The sequence below is a fragment of the Salvelinus alpinus genome, chromosome 21 (genome assembly GCF_045679555.1).
Source record: "Salvelinus alpinus chromosome 21, SLU_Salpinus.1, whole genome shotgun sequence".
Classification (NCBI taxonomy): Eukaryota; Metazoa; Chordata; class Actinopteri; order Salmoniformes; family Salmonidae; genus Salvelinus; species Salvelinus alpinus.
In genome coordinates, this window is record NC_092106.1 from 10,524,682 (window position 1) to 10,545,436 (window position 20,755).

Sequence of the window (20,755 nt, forward strand, 5' to 3'; positions counted from 1 at the left end):
ACATTAATTTAGACCGCAGTTAGACTGACTGAACAGAAGCAGAGACATTAATTTAGACCGCAGTTAGACTGACTGAACAGAAGCAGAGACATTAATTTAGACCGCAGTTAGACTGACTGAACAGAAGCAGAGACATTAATTTAGACCGCAGTTAGACTGACTGAACAGAAGCAGAGACATTAATTTAGACCGCAGTTAGACTGACTGAACAGAAGCAGAGACATTAATTTAGACCGCAGTTAGACTGACTGAACAGAAGCAGAGACATTAGTTTAGACCGCAGTTAGACTGACTGAACAGAAGCAGAGACATTAGTTTAGACCGCAGTTAGACTGACTAAACAGAAGCAGAGACATTAATTTAGACCGCAGTTAGACTGACTGAACAGAAGCAGAGACATTAATTTAGACCGCAGTTAGACTGACTGAACAGAAGCAGAGACATTAATTTAGACTGCAGTTAGACTGACTGAACAGAAGCAGAGACATTAATTTAGACCGCAGTTAGACTGACTGAACAGAAGCAGAGACATTAATTTAGACTGCAGTTAGACTGACTGAACAGAAGCAGGCTGCCAGATGAGAAGGCTCAATCCTGTCATCCTGTGTAAGTCAAGGACAACTATTGAAGGTTGAAGGGGGAAAATATACCTATGTTGATAACATTCAAATTTGTAGTTTTTTTAAAATTGAAAGATGGAGAGTGGAGTGATTTATTTTAAAGTAACTTGTGACAGAGAGCAATGAGAGCACTGACCGAGTTGAGGAAGTCAGAGGAAGAGGCGAAGCGAGAGGATTTACTCCGCCCTAAATCTGTCTGAGTTAATCTCTTTTTTTGGATGGAGGTCTATGAGAGAGTGTTGAATTACGTGAGGCTTATTTGAACGAATAGAAGTTTCAATGTTTAGGCTGTTAAAATTGACTGAGATAAGTGGTTGCATGTTGCATTCAAATCAAATCCAGTTTATTTGTCACGTGCGCCGAATACAACAGTGAAATGCTTACTTACAGGCCCTAACCAACAGTGCAATTTTTAAGTAAAAAATAGGTATTAGGGGAACAATAGTTATGTAAAGAAATAAAAAACAACAGTAAAAAGACAGTGAAAAACGTTATTGTGCCTGTTGTGCCCTCTCATTGGCTAGAATGGTCGCACTGACCTGACCTCACTTATCTTCACTCATTGAGTAAATATATTGTAGGGAAGATGACGGAGATGGATGCTCTATTCGAAACTGATGGTGGGTCAGGTAAAGATGAGTGAGAAGGAGTGGGCTACAGTCGTGAAAAAGAAAGGAAACAAAATAAGTAAAGTTGTGATTGGAACAAAGATATCCCTAGATTTGTTTATCGTAGGAGTTTTGGATCAATGTTACCTGGGGGATCCGTTTGAAGTCACGAGGAGTATCGTGGATGCATAGGGCGAGGTGGCATTGGTGAGAGTCACAAGAGCTGGTCTTATTCAGATTTCCTGTGTGCCCACAGAATAGAAGAAGCTTGCTTCATAGCATTTATTGCAATGGTCATAAACTACACAGCACAAACAAAGATGAAATCAGAGAAAATTTGAATTATTGTGAGTGCAGCAGAATGTTTTTTGGGTGTCAAAGGATGTTCCGCCCTCACAGGCCCCTGAGCCTGTGTAGGGATGTGACTCAAATATGAATGTAATTGAAGGAGTGGGATGTTTTTATTTTATTTTGTATGATGTCGGTTTTTTCACCGGCCTATAATTTATGTTTTTTTATATAGTTTACCAACCATACAGTAGGTGGCGGCATTCACCTCTAATGCTTGTTTGTGGACTGCCATAATACCGTAGAAGAAGAAGCGCGGTCACTTGGCGATCTTCTTTGAGGAAGCGCATGTGCAAAACGTAAACAAGGTGTTTTGGGTAATCTCACACCCAATTGTCATTTTTCGTGGAGAATTTCTGTAATCCGAAATAGAGTAGTCTACAACAAAACAACAGGCATTGCCAGGTAGTAAGAACATTGTACATTTATTATGTGTACTATATTGTACTATTTAGTTTTATCTGTACTATATTTTAATCTGTGGTAATCATTAACACATCAAATAGTTAGCTAACGTTAGCTAGCTAATTTAAAGGAACGAAGCTAATTGCTAACTAACTACTGGCATAGCTAACTTCTCATCTAATGTGTAAAAACATTCCTAACATTCCTGTCTTGACATTCAATACTTAGAAAAAAATTCAAACAACATATTGCTGTGTGTTCATATCATGCGTTTAAGTTAGTGTTTGTACCGTTATCATGATTCCATGATTTTGCAGCTGGTGAGATTATGGAGAATGATGATGGTACCAAAGAAGACACCCAGTCACAAGTCAAGAACTCAGTCAGCATGGAGAAGAACTGCTGCAACGAGGACACTTTCAGGTTTGAATATCTCCTTGTGGTCATAGGAGCTCTAGCTAACAACTGTTATTAGAGAAGATGTTTTGTGCATAAGGAGACACTGCACATTTAATTTGTTTACGGTCAATGGACACTACCCACCCAGTATCCTTTTCAGCAATGCAGTGGTGGTGGTGCAGGCAGCATAGCATTTGAACTGACAAAGATCTGCACATGGTTGGATTGTTGGTTACATCATATCTATGCAGGCTATTCAAAAATGTAATTGAAATGCATGCACACAGGCATACTATTTACTTATTAGGTCTGTATTCCCCCAGACAGAACGCAGTGCGACCTCACATTGTCTACCAGTGCCAGCACCCAATACAAAGCTGAGAGCATAATATTGGAGTATTATTCTGATTAGGTTTCCCAATGCATTGCATTCCCACACATATTAGAGAAATAATCCATGCCACTCTTTCCAAATCGAAGGAAAGTTCAGTTAAGCAAGATGATTGGGCCCAAGGTCTACTACCACCACTGGCACTTTGTGTTTCTCTTCTAAGCCTTGCTAGAAGTTTCCTCATTGTGGACTGGTGTTGAGCAAATGATTACAGACTAAGTAGCATTTTCTAGCATTAAGGGGTCGTTTTCACATAGTGGGTCTCACGTGGCCCATTCTTGATCCTGCTTAACCCGTAATCCTTCTCAGTCTACTCCAGACACTCCACAAATATTCTCAGGTCCCTCATTCACTTCCAGAGGCTGGATTTTATGAAAGGCATCATTGCTGCTCCAAAAGTATACATTAGTCGTCAAATATATCTTAACTGGTCTATCCTACTTTTCTTCCAACCGTTATACTGTAGCCATTTATGTGCTTTTGTGACATCAGGACTTCTGTATGGTCTTTCATATCGAATTCGGACTCACACAGGATGCCAAGGGAAAGTGCAATGATGAGGGTCTCCCATTGATGGATCTTGGAACAAGAAAGAATTGCCAAGGACATAAATTTGCAGTTGGACCACTCTACAAATATTCAAGTATCCAAATCTCCATTAAAGGAAAAACTATTGATCTCCACTGAAACGTTCCCCTTGCGAACAAGGAAGAACCACCTGCCTTTCTGAACTCATAATCGCATCAGTGATCTCCTCCATATTTTCCTCCTCTTTTCCCGACACTGAGATTCCTTCCAGAAGCTCACCCACAATGGATGAGATCCGCCGGGTGTTCGGTTCGCCCATAGGGCGCGTCCGCTCGGACAGCATAGCCAGCTCTGCCACCCAGTCCTCGGGCAGCCGCTTGCTGCTGCGCCAGCGCCTCGCCCAGCTCATGACCTGCGTGGATGACCTGGACCCTTCGTCCCAGCTCCAAGAGCAGGTGGTACGCAGCTTGGACAACGCCTTCCTCGTCTGTGGTAAAAGGGCCAACCGTACCAAGAAAGACAACTTCAGGTGGACATTTATAGGCTTTGCAGAGTTCCTCTTTTCTGACTCTTTGGCCTTATTTCGACTTGACTTCCTCTTTCTCTGTTTGTTCAACATCAGAGTTGTTTTAAATCAAAATGCATTGCACATGGTTCTTCATTGCAAGGGTTTAGTTGATGAATACAAAGTACTATAAGACTGGATACTAATGATTCTTCTTGACTAAAATGCCCAGCAATGACTTCTCCATTTTATTCCAATGTTGTCTGTCTTTATCTGAATACAGAGGGTCTAAGTTGATAGAGAAGTTAGACACATTTTTCATGTCTTGATTTTAGGCCGTTCTGGGTGGTAATCTCTGGCATGCTTATCTTTTGATTTGATAACCCCAAATCTCCTTTTGTTAACAGAACTGAAAGGCTAATGATGTTAGGACCATAGAGATCGTAAGTCAATGTCCTGTGTTCTGTTTAGTTCTGTGCTTAGGACATGGAAATTGATGGGCTTAGTTCTTTGTTGAGAAGTGTTCTTCTTTCAGTTTTTGAATTGATGTAGACTATGCTTAGAGAGATGTGAATAGGCTTTATCAACCACCACTCTCTATTCAAGACTGGCTAAACATTATGTTGTTGTGTAACTAAATAAGCTTCTGAAAGTTGCAGTCCAATTTGTCAGGCTTTTGCGCTAATGAGTTTGGGAGAACTGCTGTGCAAGTGAATCATGATCTGCTGTTCTCTCTTTCTCACTCCCTCTTTCTCTACCTCTCTCTTGCTTTCCATCGCCCCCTCTTTACTCTCTCACTCCCTCTTTCTCGCTCTCGCTCCCTCCAGGCTTCACATGGTCACGTGGAATGTCGCTACAGCTGATCCTCCAGATGACATCAGCTCCTTGCTTCACCTGAACTCCCCAAAGACCCCAGACCTCTATGTGATTGGGTGGGTTGCGGAGCTACGGCATGCTGATTGGACATTGATTGAGACAGACAGTACACTGGCATGACAGTAAAATCAGTTTTTTCCTGTGTAAAGTCTACAAAGTTTATTCAGAGTGGCATGGAGAAAATGCTTCAGTAGGTTTATTTGTATGATACTAATGTTACTGGCAACAATAGTTATAAACTCTGTGTGTGTCTTTTGTAGTCTCCAGGAGGTGTACGCTGCTCCTCACAAGTTCATCATAGACATGGCCGTTGAGGACTCCTGGAGCCATCTCTTCATGTCCAGCCTGGCACCACGAGGCTACCTAAAGGTACAACAGTAGGACAATATGGCTTCATAACACTAACAATACCACTCCAGCACCATAGACCGGTTTGAACTAGTTTTATGCCACCAGCCTTAGTCTGAAGTAACAGAAAAATGTGCTCTCAACATAATTTGTCCTCAGTTTATTTTCACCTCTTTGTCTTTCAAAGCGATATAATTTGCATCTTATGTGTCTCTCCACTTCCACCCTTTTGAGTCTGCCATTTTGTCTTTTTCCCGGTTACGTAAAGACCCTGAAAACTTGCCCAGGTTTAGATGACACAGTCTTAGGGTGTCTTGTTGTGTTTGCAGGTGTCCTCCATCCGCATGCAGGGCCTCCTGCTGCTGTTCTTCTCCAAACTGGCCCACGTTCCATTCATTAGAGACATCCAGGACACCTACACGCGCACAGGCATCTTCGGCTACTGGGTAAGATCAGGCTCAGTGGATGTTATTACTTATTATGGCACCTTATAGCAAGTGTTATAATGCACTGTAAGTGTATTACAAGGCATTCTAAATGCTCTTATAAGGCATTATGTGTGTGAGCCTCGCAGAAAAAGTTTGATTGATTGACCTTGCGCCCAACAGGGGAATAAAGGTGGGGTGTCCATCCGCCTGTCTTTCTACGGCCACATGCTCTGCTTCCTCAACTGTCACCTGGCGGCACACATGCAGTACGCCTCGCAGCGCGTCGACGAGTTCGAGTACATCCTGGACACACAGACCTTCGGTCCCAAAAAGACCCCGCGCATCCTCGACCACAAGTCGGTATACATTAAACACACGTTGTCAATTGAGTGGGCATTTTTCTGTATTCACACTGTTTCTGCCTCAGTGTTTATAAATGGAGGAGCTTGTGATATGATTTTAAGTACTACTGTGCTCTCTCTGTGTTCAACGTTCACAGTGGCCTCTCTCATTCCCTCTCTCTCAGGCTGGTCTTTTGGTTTGGGGATTTGAACTTCCGCATCCAAGATCACGGCATGCATTTTTTGCGCAACTGCATCACCAGCCACAAGTTCAACTTGCTGTGGAGCAAAGACCAGGTCAGACTCATGAGGGATGCATTTGTTTTGCTCTGTCTTGGAGAATACTATACCTAGATTTGACTGGAATGGAAAACGAACAGTGGCTTTTCATTTAACACGTGTAAGGTTGTCTTTGTTTTCATGCATGTAAGACATAGGATGTGTCCCAGACGGCAACCTGTTTGTTCACTTTATAAGTGCACTACTTTTGACCGGGCTCTGATCCGAATGAAGTGCACTCTTATGGGAATGGGATGCAATTTGGGATGCTGCCGTCGTATCTCCTGAGGATGTTAAATGTAATGCGTGTCTTGCCATTCCGTGTGGTTGTATCAGCTGACCATGATGAAGAAGAAGGAGGCTTTCCTGCAGGAATTTGACGAGGGACCTCTGGACTTTCAACCGACGTACAAATTCGACAGGTTCTCTGACCGCTATGACAGCAGGTAACTCTTTGCCTCCATAAAGCATTCACCGTCGTTTTCTTTCAGATTTCCCTCTTTTGCGTCGTCTTTTCTGCCTGCTCTTACTGAGCCGACTCCCCGCAACACTATTATTCAAATGCACACCCTCTGCTCTCTTTTGACTTCACAGGTCCTACCGGACATGGTTTGGTTTTCAGTAAGCTGCTCAAAACACCCGTCTCTTAATGCCCCCCCTAGTCCACCTTAAGCACTATTCTGCTCCTGCACAATAAGCCCACTAGAACGGTTGTAAGACGGTGACGGATAGATTTATGCTATGGAAAGTCTAAATGCCTCTCTCTCCCACAAAAAAAAGGGTGCTTTTCTGCTGATGTGAATGCTATGTGATATATACAATAGTTGTCTGCAGCTAACACCGTTTCCTCTAACAGTACCTGCTGTACATCAAAGTCGCTTTTATCTTCATATGAAGCCGCTTGAAAATGCCATTGAAACGTATCAGCGCCACGGCTGCCGTGCTCAGTGGACACAGTATTCTGGATTTGTTAAGGCTAATTAATTTAACCCCCACAATACCATCTCTCTCATACAGAGAGAGAGAGAGAGAGAGAGGAGCTTTGCTAGCCGACTGTACCATTGCCTCTGTGTGGGCGTAACAGCTGTCAGGTTCTAACAAGCATGGTTACTAGCTATATACAGCACAACCTCCTTTCCTGCTGCTTGGATTGTTCACTATGGACTTCTAATGAATCGCTATATACAGTGTGTTCGGAAAGTATTCACTTTCCACATTACGTTACAGCCTTACTCTATAATTGATGACACGTCCCCCCCCGTCCCCCCCCAATCTACAGACAATACCGCATAATGACGGAGCAAAAACAGGTTTTTAGAATTTGTTGCAGATGTATAAAAAAAATGTCATAACGGAAATATCACATTTTACATAAGTATTCAGACACTTTACTCAGTACTTTGTTGAAGCACCTTTGGCAGCGATTACAGTCTTGAGTCTTCTTGGGTATGACGCTACAAGCTTGGCACACCTGTATTTGGGGAGTTTCTCTCAGTCTTCTCTGCAGATTCTCTCAAGCTCTGTCAGGTTGGATGGGGAGCGTCGCTGCACAGCTATTTCCAGGTCTCTCCAGAGATGTTTCGATCGGGTTCAAGTCCGGGCGCTGGCTGGGCCACTCAAGGACATTCAGAGACTTGTCTCAAAGCCACTCATGCGTTGTCTTGGCTGTGTGCTTAGGGTCATTGTCCTGTTGGAAGGTGAACCTTCGCTGCAGTCTGAGGTCCTGAGTGCTTTGGAGCAGGTTTTCATCAAGGATCTCTCTGTACTTTGTTCCGTTCATCTTTCCTTCGATCCTGACTAGTCTCCCAGTCCCTGCAGCTGAAAAACATCCCCACAGCATGATGCTGCTGCCGCCACCATGCTTCACTGTAGGGATGGTATTGTCCAGGTGATGAGCGGTGTCTGGTTTCCTCCAGACGTGACGCTTGGCATTCAGGCCAGAGAATCTTGTTTCTCATGGTCTGAGAGTCCTTAGGTGACTTTTGGAAAACTCCAAGCAGGCTGTCATGTGGCTTTTACTGAGGAGTGGCTTCTGTCTGGCCACTCTACCATAAAGGACTGATTGGTGCAATGCTGCAGAGATGGGTTTCCTTCTGGAAGGTTCTCCCATCTCCACAGAGGAACTCTGTCAGAGTCACCATCGGGTTCTTGGTCACCTCCCTGACCAAGGCCCCTTTCCCCCGATTGCTCAGTTTGGCCAGGCGGCCAGTTCCAGGTAGAGTCTTGGTGGTTCCAAACTTCTTCCATTTAAGAATGATGGAGGCCACTGTGTTCTTGGGGACTTTCAATGCAGCAGACATTTTTTGCTACCCTTCCACAGATCTGTGCCTTGACACAATCCTGTCTCTGAGCTCTACGGGAAATTCCTTCGACCTCGTAGCTTGGTTTTTGCTCTGACATGCACTGTCAACTGTGGGACCTTATGTAGACAGGTGTGTGCCTTTTAAATCATGTCCAATCAATTGAATTTACCACAGGTGGAGTCCAATCAAGTTGTAGAAACATCTCAAGGATGATCAATGGAAACAGGATGCACCTGACCTCAATTTGGAGTGTCATAGCAAATAAAAATTATTTAATCCGATTTAGAATAAGGCTGTAACGTAAGAAAATGTGTGAAAAGTGATAAGGGTCTGAATACTTTCTGAATGCACCGTCGCTGTATGTATTCATGTGTGCGCATGTGTTTGTGTGGGGGGTGGGTGCGTACGCGGGTGTTTGTGTGTGTCAGAGTCATGACATAGGGTCTCAACCACTGTGCACTAATCCGTACAACTGAGCGGGCACTCACTGCATGAGTCACCCAGTGAGACGGGGTGGCAAACCAATACAGTTGTGAGAGACGACTAATGAGGGATGTGAAAGGAAACCAAGCACTGTGGAATCTGATCCATCATGTCGAGCAGACGGAAGTAACACCGAGATGGATAAAACGCTACAGAAATCCAGCTAGTTTATGAGATTACTTGTCATATTCTCTCCATCTCTAACACGCTCTCTCATGTCATTCTCTCATACACAGGCTTTGTTCAAATGTCCACACTAGCATACTACTAGAATGAATACATGTATTGAGCATGCATTCTAAGTGATCTACTGATTTACTTTCTGTTTCTCTACATCTGCCTCCTTGATCGTCTCTCACTAAATCTCGCCGCTTGTCCGTTTGCCTGTTTCTCTCCCATTCTGACAATCTTTCTCTCTTTCCAATTCTCTCACTTAAATCCCTGTCTCGTCTCTCGTCCGCCCGTCTGTCTGTCTGCCCAGTGGTAAGATGCGTAAGCCGGCCTGGACAGACCGGATCCTGTGGAGGGTGAAGCCTAAAGAGCCACCCCCAGAGGAGGAGAAGGACGAGGACAGGGACTCTGGTCTGGATGAGAAAAACACCAAGCAGCAGGAGGAGGAGGAAGAGTTCCCTCTGAAACTCAGGCAGGATTCGTACACCAGCAACATGGAGTACGGCGTCAGCGACCACAAGCCCGTCATCGGCATCTTTACCTTGGAGGTGGCTGAGACAGCGGCATTTCCAATTCCCGCATCTGAGACCGTATGAACAGTCTTAAGAGTAGCAGTGCTGATCTAAAACCAGTTCCTTCCTGTCCATATAATGTTATTCATTATGATCTAAGAGGCAACACTTACTGACCCAAGATCAGCACTCCTACTCTGAGGCTCTTTTTGAATACAGGCTCTGGACTGCTTTTCCAATGTGACTCTTGATAGTGAAACCGTGTGATGCAAATATACTGCTTTATACTCCTTCACCCTCTAGCCAATCCTGACTACCTCTTCCCTCCGTTTGTTCTGCCGTTCCCTCCTGTCTATCCCCACACTGTAGTTGAGGAAGATGTACGAGACGCCGTTGGTGCGCGTGTGTGCCGAGGGTGAATGGAGCGCCGACTTTGACGCCATGGTGATCTACAGCCCCCTCCAGCCCTTCCCTTCTAGCGCCTGGGACTGGATAGGCCTCTACAAGGTCAGAGTTTACTTAACCCTCTGATGTTCTTTTCAATCATAGTCGTACTGTATCATCGACGTGCACTTTTTACAGATGTGTATTTGTGTGTTACAGGTGGGGTTCCGGAGTGTTTCGGACTACATTACCTACACCTGGGTGAAGGATGACGAGGTCTCGTTTAATGACGAGCTCACCCAGGTAATATGACTGCGCGCGCACGTGTGTCTTTTGTGTTTTATGACACGGTGATGCTCGACTATGTTTCTGTTTTACACCCAGGTATATGTGAGCAAGGATGAGATTCCGGTGCTGGGAGGGGAGTGTGTGCTCTGTTACTACTGCAGTACGCTCCAATGCATTGTGGGTATTAGCTCACCCTTTAAGGTAAGTGCAGGTTTACTGTAAGCCACCAAGGACAGTCCAGACATGGAGAATATACATACGTGCTCTTATACATTCACATACATTTTGGGACTGTTTTCAGGATACAGGTTCAGCCATGTCCTGGACTAAAAAGACTGGAGATTCTCCATTGAAGTTTGGATTTATAAATGTCTCCGTCTGGTTTTAGGTACAAGAGTCCAAAGTGGCCGTTGAGGAAGGTCTAGCACCGGAGAACATCAACGGCCTTGATAAGGCCACAGCCAGTTAGGACCTGTGAGTGGACCAGACATGCCCTCGAACACTGTCTGTCCGTCTATGCTGTTACACATCTGCCCTTTTGACCTTTGGTTGCCTGTCTGTAAGCTGCGGTGCTGCTGGAATCATGGAATGTTACTTAAAAATGATAGGCCAGTGCACTTTGAATTGAATTAATCGTACTGTTTAGCTTTCTTGTTCGCCACTGCCAGTTGTGGTGGCAACAGTAACCTGTGTGTTTATTTCTGTTTGTTCAGAGGTTTATCCCGCTTTTAAAATCAGTCGCAATCAGTCGCAGAGAGATATTGGCAGTATCGCTTTAAGAAAGGTTCAGTGTTAGTTTTGTTCAGTGTATTTTTTTGTTTTTGGTGTTTGTCTCTTTGGATTCATACATAACACATTGGACATTGTCAGATGTTCCAGGTAGCTTGTACAAAAGTTGATCATTGACATCAAAGTCGTGGCTGTTTCACTTGAACATTTGACCAATCATCTAATGATATCATTAATGCATGATTATCTCATAATTATTTTAAAAATAATGCTTCATATATTTTTATTTTCCCCTTGCAAACTTAGTCGTCTGTTAACAAAACCCTTTGTGCTATGCTATTCCATTTCAATGCAATTTCTAATAGAAGATATGTTTGAGAAATACAGTGAGCGCCATAATTCATTGGACAGTGACCATTGTTTTTGTTATTTTGGTTCTGTACTCTAGCACTTTGAGTTTGAAAGGATACAATGACAATCAGGGTGAAGTGCCGACTGTCAGCTTTAATTTGAGGGTATTTTCATACCTATCGGATGAACCGTTTAGAAATGACAGCACCTTTTTGTACATGGTCCCCCCCATTTTAAGGTACTACAAGTATTTGTTGAATTGGCTTCACAGATGTGTGTCGTTAGGCAGGTGTATGCATTTGTGTCGTTAGTGAATGCAGGAGAGCTGTTGATGAAGAGTATTGATTCTAGACTTTGCTATTGCCTTTGGAGGTTGTTGTTGGGGTGTGACAACATGAGGAAGACAGCAGTGTCGATGCAAATTAAGCTGGCCGTCATAAGGCTCAGAAATGAAAATCAATCAATCAGGAACATTGCAAAAACCCTGGGCATGCCCAAGTCAACAGTTTGGTTCATCATTAACAAGAAAAAAAACAACCGGTGAACTCATTTATGTCAAAAGACCCGGTAGACTGAGGAAGACCACTGTAGTGGATGACGGGAGAATACTCTCTATGGTGAAGAAAACCCCCCTGACAACAGCCCAACAGATCAAAAACACTCTCCTGGATGCAGGTGTAGATGTGTCAGTCTACCATACGTAGAAGACTACACCAGCAGGACTACAGAGGGTACACTACAAGATGCAAACCACTGATCAGCCTGAACAGAAAGGTGAGATTACAGTTTGCTAAAGAGCCCCAAGAGTTCTGGAAAAAAGTATTGTGGACAGATGAGACAAAGATTATGTACCAGAGTAATGGAAAGTGTGGTGAAAAAAAAGACATGCCCATGATCCAAAGCATACCACCTCATCTGTGAAACATGGTGGAGGGGGTGTTATGGCTTGGGCCTGTATGGCTGCCAGTGAAACAGGCTCACTTGTCTTCATCGATGATGTGACTGCAGAAGTACAGAAGTAGAACAATGAATTCGGAAGTCTACAGAAATATTTTATCTGCTCAGATAAAACCAAATGCCTCCAAACTCATTGGACGGCACTTCATCATGCAACAAGACAATGACCCTAAACATACTGCTAGAGCAACGAAGGGGTTTTTGATGGCCAAAAAGTGGAAAATCCTTGACTGGATGAGTCAATCACCGGATCTGAATCCAATTAAACATGCATTTTACATGCTGAAGAGGAGACTGAAGGCAATAAGTCCCCGAAACAAGCAGGAACTGAAGATGGCTGCAATACAGGCCTGGCAGAGCATCACCAGGGAAGATACCCAGCCTCTGGTGATGTCGATGCATCGCAAAGGATATGCGACCAAATATTAACAATGATTGCTTTATTCTACATTATGTTAAACTGTCCAATGTTTTTTGATGCCCGAAAATGGGGGGGGGACTATGTATTAAAGCTTCTATAATTTCTTAACGGTTCATCCGATATGTATGAAAATACCCTCAAATGAAAGCTGACAGTCTGCACTTCAGCCTCGTTGTCATGGTATCCTTTCAAACTCAAAGTGCTAGAGTACAGAACCAAAAATACAAAACAATGGTCACTGTCCAATGATTTATGGTGTTCACTGTATATTGCACAATTTGATCTTGTTCATATTCATGACCATGCCCTTTTTATAGATCTGCGTAAATGTTACTGGTTTATGTATATTATTAAAGTCAGTTTGGTTCTAGTAAGTGTGATTGGGGATGAAAAGTTATTTAAGAAAAAGTGGAATCAACAAGTGCCTCAATGTTAACAACCTGTAGATAACTGTTCAACAGATACTTTGGTACAAAACTATGTTATTCCTATTTGATTATTTATTGCTACATTTGAAAATTATGAATAATTAGTGTTCTTCTTCTTAAAACATATGCAGGTCTTGTCTTGCTTGTACTGTACGCATCAACATCTCATCTGTAGAACGTCTTGTACTTTTCTGCGACCAATTTCAGCATAAGCGAGACCTGTTCAAATGTCTTTATTAATGTCTTTAAACGCCTGTACATTGACTTGTAAAGATTACTCAAGCCACTTCATTCAGTATTTACAGTATATTGAAAATTAGGAGTGCTCTATTTTCTCTGTAACAAGTGGTAAATGAATGAATGCAAATGTTATACTGTAGGCTTAAATACAGTAAAAAATCTAAATGATGATGCCTGTCATTTATCACTAGTCTGGAATAGAAATCATTTGAAGAGAAGTCATTTCTAGACCTTTGATACAATGTAGCCTACTCTTTTTATTCTATTGTAATACGATTTTGCTTAATTTACAAACTATCATCTTAGTTGGAAACAAGAACTATACATTTATAGAACAAGAAAGCTTTATTTTAATTGACGGGTATTTAGAAGATTTATGCAAGGATAATAATAATGGACATTAGGAACAACAGTCTCTGAACATCAAACGATCTAAAGTATTTTAAACCAGGCAACTGATTTACATTTTAGTCAAAGAGAGGAAAAACATGTCCAAAAATTCAAAGGTTGAGTGAGTAAAAAAGTTAAACAGTTATAAAGGGCTTTATAAAATACATTAATTGATTGATCAACTCATTGGCTTGAAGCAACGTTCCTTACAGTATACAGTAAGCGCTATTTCCAGTTTGATCTCCGATCCAGTAGCGATCCAGGACCAAGGTACAGTAGACATAGAGGAAACACATTTGACTCTTCTAAATACACAGACGCAGTGCACCAAGTAACCATGGCATTGCAGCTGGCGTTTGCACCAGCTATAACATTTTGAAAAGGGAAGTTTAGTGCGTTTTAGAATGGTAAAATGTCACCCCTAGCCTATTCCAGACTTTTCCTTATTGGGGTGGGTACTCCCAGCCATAAAAATAGGACTAGATTCTAAATCGATTGGATAGATCTAGGCCTACTTCTATGCTTCCAGCCCTGTACAGCCCAGACAGTGTTTACAGACAGTGCTCGAGGTGGGCCAGGAGCTCTCGATGGTGGCTGGTGGGGTACTGGGCTCGGCAGCTGGGGCACTCTAAGAAGCTCTCGTCTAGCATCTTGGGGACCTGAGAGTGGGAGGTGATGCTCTCTTTGGATGGCTTCGGGGGTGCTGGGGGTCTGCAGTGAGCGCTGGCCTCGTACAGGTGGGACAACTCCCTCTGCCCCTTCTCTGACTCGAGTTTGGCGACGTGGTCCTTTGCCTTGCGTAACTCCTTCAACACCTTGTGGAGCTGTTGTTGTAAATACTGACAGTCTCGCTTCTCATCCTCCAGGTCTTTGGCAGACACCTGGATCTGCTGTTCCAGAATTGTGACGCGTTTCTGCTCCTCGTGCAGGCTCAGTAGGGATTTCTGCAGTAGATTCACCTGTACCAGGAGCTCAGCAGACCTGGTCTCCTTTTCCTTTAGTCTAACCTGGAGCTCTTCCATGTCACCCCACAGATGGCCCTCTCTGTCCCCAGAGCGACGCTTCTCCTTCTGGACACTCTGCCGGATACTCAGCCTCTCCGCCTGGAACTGCTGCCACACCTCTCCCACCTCTCTCTGCTTCTCCTCATACCTACACTGCAGCTCAGACAGTTGTCTCTGGGCTGTATTGACCTGCTCTCTCTGAGTTTCCAGCTCCCTCTTGCTCGTCAGTAACAATTTCTCATAGTGCTTCTGTATCTGCACTGACCTCTCTTCTGAATGGGTGTCTTTATGCTGCTGTGCGAGGGCCTGCTTGGCCTGGTTCAGCTGCTGTTCCAGCCCAAACACCCGGGCCAACACCACCTTCACGTACGCCTCTCTCTGCTGGTCGTAGGCCAACCACTGCTGGTTCTTTTCCAGGGCATCTCTGAGGTGGTCGTGGCTCTTTGCAGTACTGGTGGTGAGTACCTGTCCATCAGCGTCCGGTCTACTATCCAGCTCCTGGCACTTAGCAGACACGGACACCAGCTTGTTCTTAACGTCCTCTGTCTCGGCTTGGAGTGACTGGAAGAGTTTTTTTCTCTGGTCGGCCTCCCTGACATAGTGGTCTATCTGGGCCTGCAGACCGGCCGCTGTCTCACCCCCTGCCGCATGGGCCTGCTGCCAAAGAGAGCAGATTTCCTGGTCTCTGGCCAGCAGCTGCTGAGCGTTCTTCTCCCGTAGAGTCTCCAGTGACAGGATTTTCTCTAATAAAAGCTTGTTATTTCCAGAATCTGATCGTTCTCCTTTCTGAGGACACAGCTCATCCAATGACTTCCTGAGATATGCGTTCTCCTTTCTGAGTTTACTGATCTCCATATCATTTTTAGAGCAACACAGCCTTCCACCTATCTTGTCGACGAAGTTGTCCTTGTTTTTGTTGCTGGATGACATCGTTGCTAAGATAGCTAACGGTAGCTAGCAAATTGCCTCACACAGATGTTGTTGTTAGAATCCAAATCTGATCCCTCCGCTGGCCTTTAAAATTTCCCGCGGTTGATAGCTCCGCCCAGATTACGATGTCTTGCGTTGATCTAGCAACCGTTTGTTTACAACCTGTACTTGAGTTTATTCATTGCAGACAAGACGGGCAACATTGTTGCAACTTTTAACACGAACCAGTGTTTCACACCGCACAGTAAAGGTATAGTAAGAAGAGAGATTTAGCTCACTACTTATATTTTACTGACATCTTGCATGCCATGTTTGTTAGCTAGTTTGCTCAAGTTTATGACAACTAGCTAGCTTGCTAACATTACTGTAGCCAGTCCAAAAAAAAAAAAATCCATCCTAGTTAGCTACTGTAGCTAATTGCTATTTAGTTGGTACTTTGCTAGGCTATTTACTAGTTTTGGTAAAACTAATCTGACTTATTGTGTGACATTTGTGATGTTATTTCTTTATTGAAAGGAAAGTTTATTGTTTTTTCCCGCTTCCAGACTGAAATAATTGCAGTGGAGAAATGTCTAGGTTGATGGACCCTCCGCCCAAGTTCCTGCCACCAGAATGGAGGCTTGCAAACCAAATACATTATGGGAATGCGGAGGCTGAGCGTTCACGCTCTGAGCGACTCACGGCTGAGAGTAAGAGGCTGATAGAGGAGAGTGGCATGGCAGCCAAACGCATGCAACAGGATGCCAACAAGAGACTGGGTAAGATGACATCAATTAGAAGAGATGATAACAGAATCTGTTTCTGTCAAAGTAGTGGTTGATCCATCACTGCAAAAACGAATGGTTTGTCTGTTCCACTTTGTAACGACACATACATTACATGACAACCTCTGATAATACCCAACCACACACCATTCTTACCATCCTATCTCTGTGTTCAGATCAGAGAATCCATGACATCAAGTTCTGGAGGACAGAGCTGGACCAGAAGTTGGAGGAGATTGTCCAGGAGATTGAGGTGCTGATATCCTTTAAAAGCCGCGTGGAGAGAGCCTTGGAGAGCTGTGCCGAGCCCCTCAGAGTCGCCCTGCAGTGCCTGACTGAACGGTGAGGAGTAAACTCCCAATCAGTCAGTTGGAAAATGCAGTGATACACAATTAGGTGGGAAGGAGTCACCAGACTAAGACCAACAGATAAGAAGGAGATCCTTCAGTAGTAGTGCAACCTGGTATCAGAGCATTTCGTATTATGCTGTATGTAAATTCTAGGGATTCCATTTAGTATGATATGTTACGTTTCATATGGTATGCATTAATTTGTGGAGGTGCATCACCCATTTTGTTTGATATGTTACGAATTACAATTCATATTATATGTTACCAATTTGTAAAATGTACAATATGTTATGAATTTGCAAAACGTACAGTGTTACACATTTTTTAAATGTATGATATGTTACAATTTCTGGCTAGGTGGCTAACTTTAGGTTTAGGCTAGGGGTTGGGGTTAAGTTTAGGAGATAGGTTATGGTTAGGGAAAGGGAAAGGGTTAGCTAACATGCTAAGTAGTTGCAAAGTAGCTAACACGTTGTAAGTAGTTGAAAAGTTGATTATTAGCGAAAATGCTAAAGTTATCCATGATGAGATTTGAATTCACAAACTTTCGGTAGCTTGGTGGGTAGGAGTGTTGGGACAGTAACCGAAAGGTTGCTGGATCAAATCCCCGAGCTGACAAGGTAAAAACCTGTCTTTCTGCCCCTGAGCAAGGCAGGGGCAGAAACCCACTGTTCCCCAGGCGCCTATGACATGGATGTTGATTAAGGCAGTCCCCCTCTAATTCAGAGGGGTTGGGTTGGGGGGTATGGGGGATACCTAGTCAGTTGTACAACTGAATGCATTGAACTGAATGTGTCTTCCACATATAACCCAACCCCTCTGAATTAGAGGGGGACTGCCTTAATCAACATCCATGTCATAGGCGCCTGGGGAACAGTTTCCCTAGACGTTCGCGTTATACCCTACTTTTGATTTTTGCCTTAAGTAACCATCTGTCTCCATGTGTGTTTCAGGCAGAGGCGTGTTTCCATTGACCTGGTACATGACGACATGGAGCGGGAACTGATGAAGGAGAGGGAGGTGATCGAGGGAGTGGCATCACTGCTGAACCGCACCCTGGAGCAGACCATTGAACAGATCAGGTGGGTGAGGGGAGGAAGTGGTTCGTCACACACACACACACGATCAAGTCTCATTATCTCATTATTTTTCTGTTCTGGCTCCAGACTGAACCGCTCTGCAAAGTACTACGTAGAGAAGGACCTACGGGACAAGTTCCAAGCAGAGCAGATTGATGGTTTCTGCTCCATCCTCACAAGCGCCTCCCCGAATATTGACAACGTGACTAGTCAGACATCACTCGCAGTACCAGGGTAAAACGATGACGCTTTGTGTTTGTGCAATGTGGGGCAGTAGGAAATACAATGAAACAAAAGATCATCCTTCTCTTCACCAGGAATGCAGTCTCACCTGCAGCAAAAGTTCTAATTCTACAGACAGAAATAGAAGGCCTGTCACAGTTCTTTGTAATGGATAGTTGGGGCATTCTGCATACAGTAGGTACATTAGAAGCATTATTCCCTTCAGCCAGCAGAGGTCAGTGTAATACCTCCTATAACCACCCTACTTATCTAAACCTTTTCTACCGGTTTTTATTTTTTATTTAACTTTTATTTAACTAGGCAAGTCAGTTAAGAACAAATTCTTATTTACAATGACGGCCTACCCCGGCCAAACCCTAACGACGCTGGGCCAATTGTGCGCCACCCTATGGGACTCCCAATCACGGCCGGGTGAGGTACAGCCTGGTTAACCTGCCGTCCTTTCATGACACGCTGAACAAAAAACATACAACATTTAATCCCTCCAATCCTAGTGCCACTGTGACACCAGAGGAGTGGGAGACCTTCTCCAACATCAACATCCTCAAAGCAGAGCGTGAGAAGAACAACTCCCTGTCGCTGAGGGCTCTGGTGGACAGCCTCCTGGAGCAGACGGCTGCTGACATGCGCAGGCAGCACAACGCTACGGGCACTGCCCTCCGGCTGCAGGTCCAGGAGACCAAGACAGCCAAAGGACAACTAGAGGACCACTTGGTAAAGGTAAGCAAAAATGTGAAAAAGCGTACTTTATATGCTTAACCTAAGCCATTCCCCACCTATGATTAGTTACTGAAGCAATTCCCCCACATTTTAAATTACAGTCATTTAGCAGACGGTCTTATCCTGAACGGCGTACAGGCGCAATTAGGGTTACACGTCTTCCTCAAGGGCACGTCGGCAGATTTTGTCACCTAGTCAGCTCAAGGATTTACTGGCCAAACGCTCTTAACCACTCAGTTACATGTCTCCCTGGGATTAGTTACTGTAATGATTCCCCTATGATTAGTTACTGGAATGATTCCCCCTATGATTAGTTACTGTAATGATTCCCCTATGATTAGTTACTGTAATGATTCCCCCTATGATTAGTTACTGTAATGATTCCCCTATGATTAGTTACTGTAATGATTCCCCTATGATTAGTTACTGTAATGATTCCCCTATGATTAGTTACTGTAATGATTCCCCCTATGATTAGTTACTGTAATGATTCCCACTATGATTAGTTACTGGAATGATTCCCACTATGATTAGTTACTGGAATGATTCCCACTATGATTAGTTACTGGAATGATTCCCCTATGATTAGTTACTGGAATGATTCCCCCTATGATTAGTTACTGGAATGATTCCCCCTATGATTAGTTACTGGAATGATTCCCCCTATGATTAGTTACTGGAATGATTCCCCCTATGATTAGTTACTGGAATGATTCCCCCTATGATTAGTTACTGGAATGATTCCCCCTATGATTAGTTACTGGAATGATTCCCCCTATGATTAGTTACTGGAATGATTCCCCCTATGATTAGTTACTGGAATGATTCCCCCTATGATTAGTTACTGGAATGATTCCCCCTATGATTCGTTACTGGAATGATTCCCCTATGATTCGTTACTGGAATGATTCCCCTCCTTTCCCCCTTAAAAGGTTCTGTCAGAGGTGGCCAGCCAGGAGTGCAACCTGGAGGCCCTGCGCGTGGCCATCGAAGACAAAGCAGGTCCCCTGAAGGTGGCCCAGACGCGGCTGTCCGCCCGCAGCCAGAGACCCAGCATCGAGCTCTGCCATGACCCGGCCCAGGTCCGCCTGCTCTCCGAGGTCCAGGAGCTCACTGCACACATCAAGAGGTGACGATGCACTCCACTTTCCTGTCTACTGTACCTAACTCTTCCTACTTATCTCTTCTAACCTATCTAGGATCTCTGGCCACTATTTTTACTTCAACTACAAGTCAAGCTATTTTGTAGTACTTTACAGTCATGTTTTAGCTCTGTACGAAGTATAAGATTAGTTATCCTGACACAACCCAGTGATCAGTGATTCCCTATACTCATGGTTTTGTTATACAAACAGGATATCACAGCTTTCATTTCAAGTCTTTTTGTTTAGTAGATACAGCTACAGTATCTCTGGTTAAGAGACTTTTCCGAATGTATTATGTGAATGACATATTGAATGTTTCGCCTATTTGCCATGAGTTGTAGTAGTCTCCCATTGTCCTGTGTCAACCAGACTGCGAGAGGCCCAGGCCCAGTCGGAGATGGAGCTGCTGGCCCTGACCCGCTCCCAGCTGATCCTGGAAGAGGAGATCCAGGTCAAGTCCCACTCCCTCTACATCGACGAGGTCATCTGCACCCAGCTCCGCCAGCCCATCTCCATCCACAGCTTCTGAATACCACTCCCACCATGACAAGCCTGGTCCCTGATCTGTTTGTGCTGTCTTGCATCAACAGATCTGGGACAAGCCTAGACCATGGCCACAGTGGGGCTCTTTAGCTTATGCTGACGTACCCAGGCTAGCATTTTACATTTTACTGATAAATAAAATATGAGGAATACATTGTGATGGAAAGTTGGAGTGCTTGTATTGTTTGCAGCAATTTTAATACAATATTTGGGTTTGAAGAAAAGCAGGATCAGAGTTGTGGGG

The 20,755-nt window shown here is 44.0% G+C and overlaps 2 protein-coding genes and 1 pseudogene across 5 annotated transcripts; 2 read left to right on the top strand and 1 right to left on the bottom strand.

The window, feature by feature from the left end:
* The first annotated feature begins 1,846 nt into the window (after nucleotides 1–1,846).
* Nucleotides 1,847–11,033, top strand: LOC139547816 (inositol polyphosphate 5-phosphatase K-like). 4 transcript variants are annotated; one of them, XM_071356916.1, is made up of 14 exons: nucleotides 1,847–1,981; nucleotides 2,299–2,404; nucleotides 4,632–4,736; nucleotides 4,941–5,049; nucleotides 5,358–5,474; nucleotides 5,637–5,812; nucleotides 5,983–6,094; nucleotides 6,413–6,522; nucleotides 6,671–6,697; nucleotides 9,344–9,581; nucleotides 9,915–10,052; nucleotides 10,149–10,232; nucleotides 10,314–10,418; nucleotides 10,606–11,033. In XM_071356916.1, exons 2-14 carry the CDS (start codon nucleotides 2,310–2,312, stop codon nucleotides 10,684–10,686), a joined length of 1,497 nt encoding a protein of 498 aa, XP_071213017.1. In that variant the 5' UTR covers nucleotides 1,847–1,981; nucleotides 2,299–2,309; the 3' UTR covers nucleotides 10,687–11,033. The 4 variants fall into 4 exon arrangements, with proteins under 4 accessions (XP_071213017.1, XP_071213019.1, XP_071213018.1 ...); XM_071356917.1 differs by having other exon boundaries at nucleotides 1,884–1,981; nucleotides 2,259–2,404; nucleotides 10,606–10,827; XM_071356919.1 differs by lacking the exon at nucleotides 1,847–1,981 and adding an exon at nucleotides 4,212–4,247 and having other exon boundaries at nucleotides 10,606–10,827.
* Nucleotides 11,034–13,511: 2,478 nt separating this feature from the next.
* On the bottom strand, nucleotides 13,512–15,731 carry LOC139547818 (centrosomal protein of 55 kDa pseudogene; annotated as a pseudogene).
* A 51-nt stretch (nucleotides 15,732–15,782) lies between these two features.
* Nucleotides 15,783–20,741, top strand: tekt1 (tektin 1). Its single transcript, XM_071356921.1, has 8 exons — nucleotides 15,783–15,917; nucleotides 16,213–16,425; nucleotides 16,608–16,773; nucleotides 17,735–17,863; nucleotides 17,948–18,094; nucleotides 18,598–18,823; nucleotides 19,756–19,952; nucleotides 20,338–20,741. Exons 2-8 carry the CDS (start codon nucleotides 16,236–16,238, stop codon nucleotides 20,495–20,497), a joined length of 1,215 nt encoding a protein of 404 aa, XP_071213022.1. The 5' UTR covers nucleotides 15,783–15,917; nucleotides 16,213–16,235; the 3' UTR covers nucleotides 20,498–20,741.
* The last annotated feature ends 14 nt before the right edge of the window (nucleotides 20,742–20,755 follow it).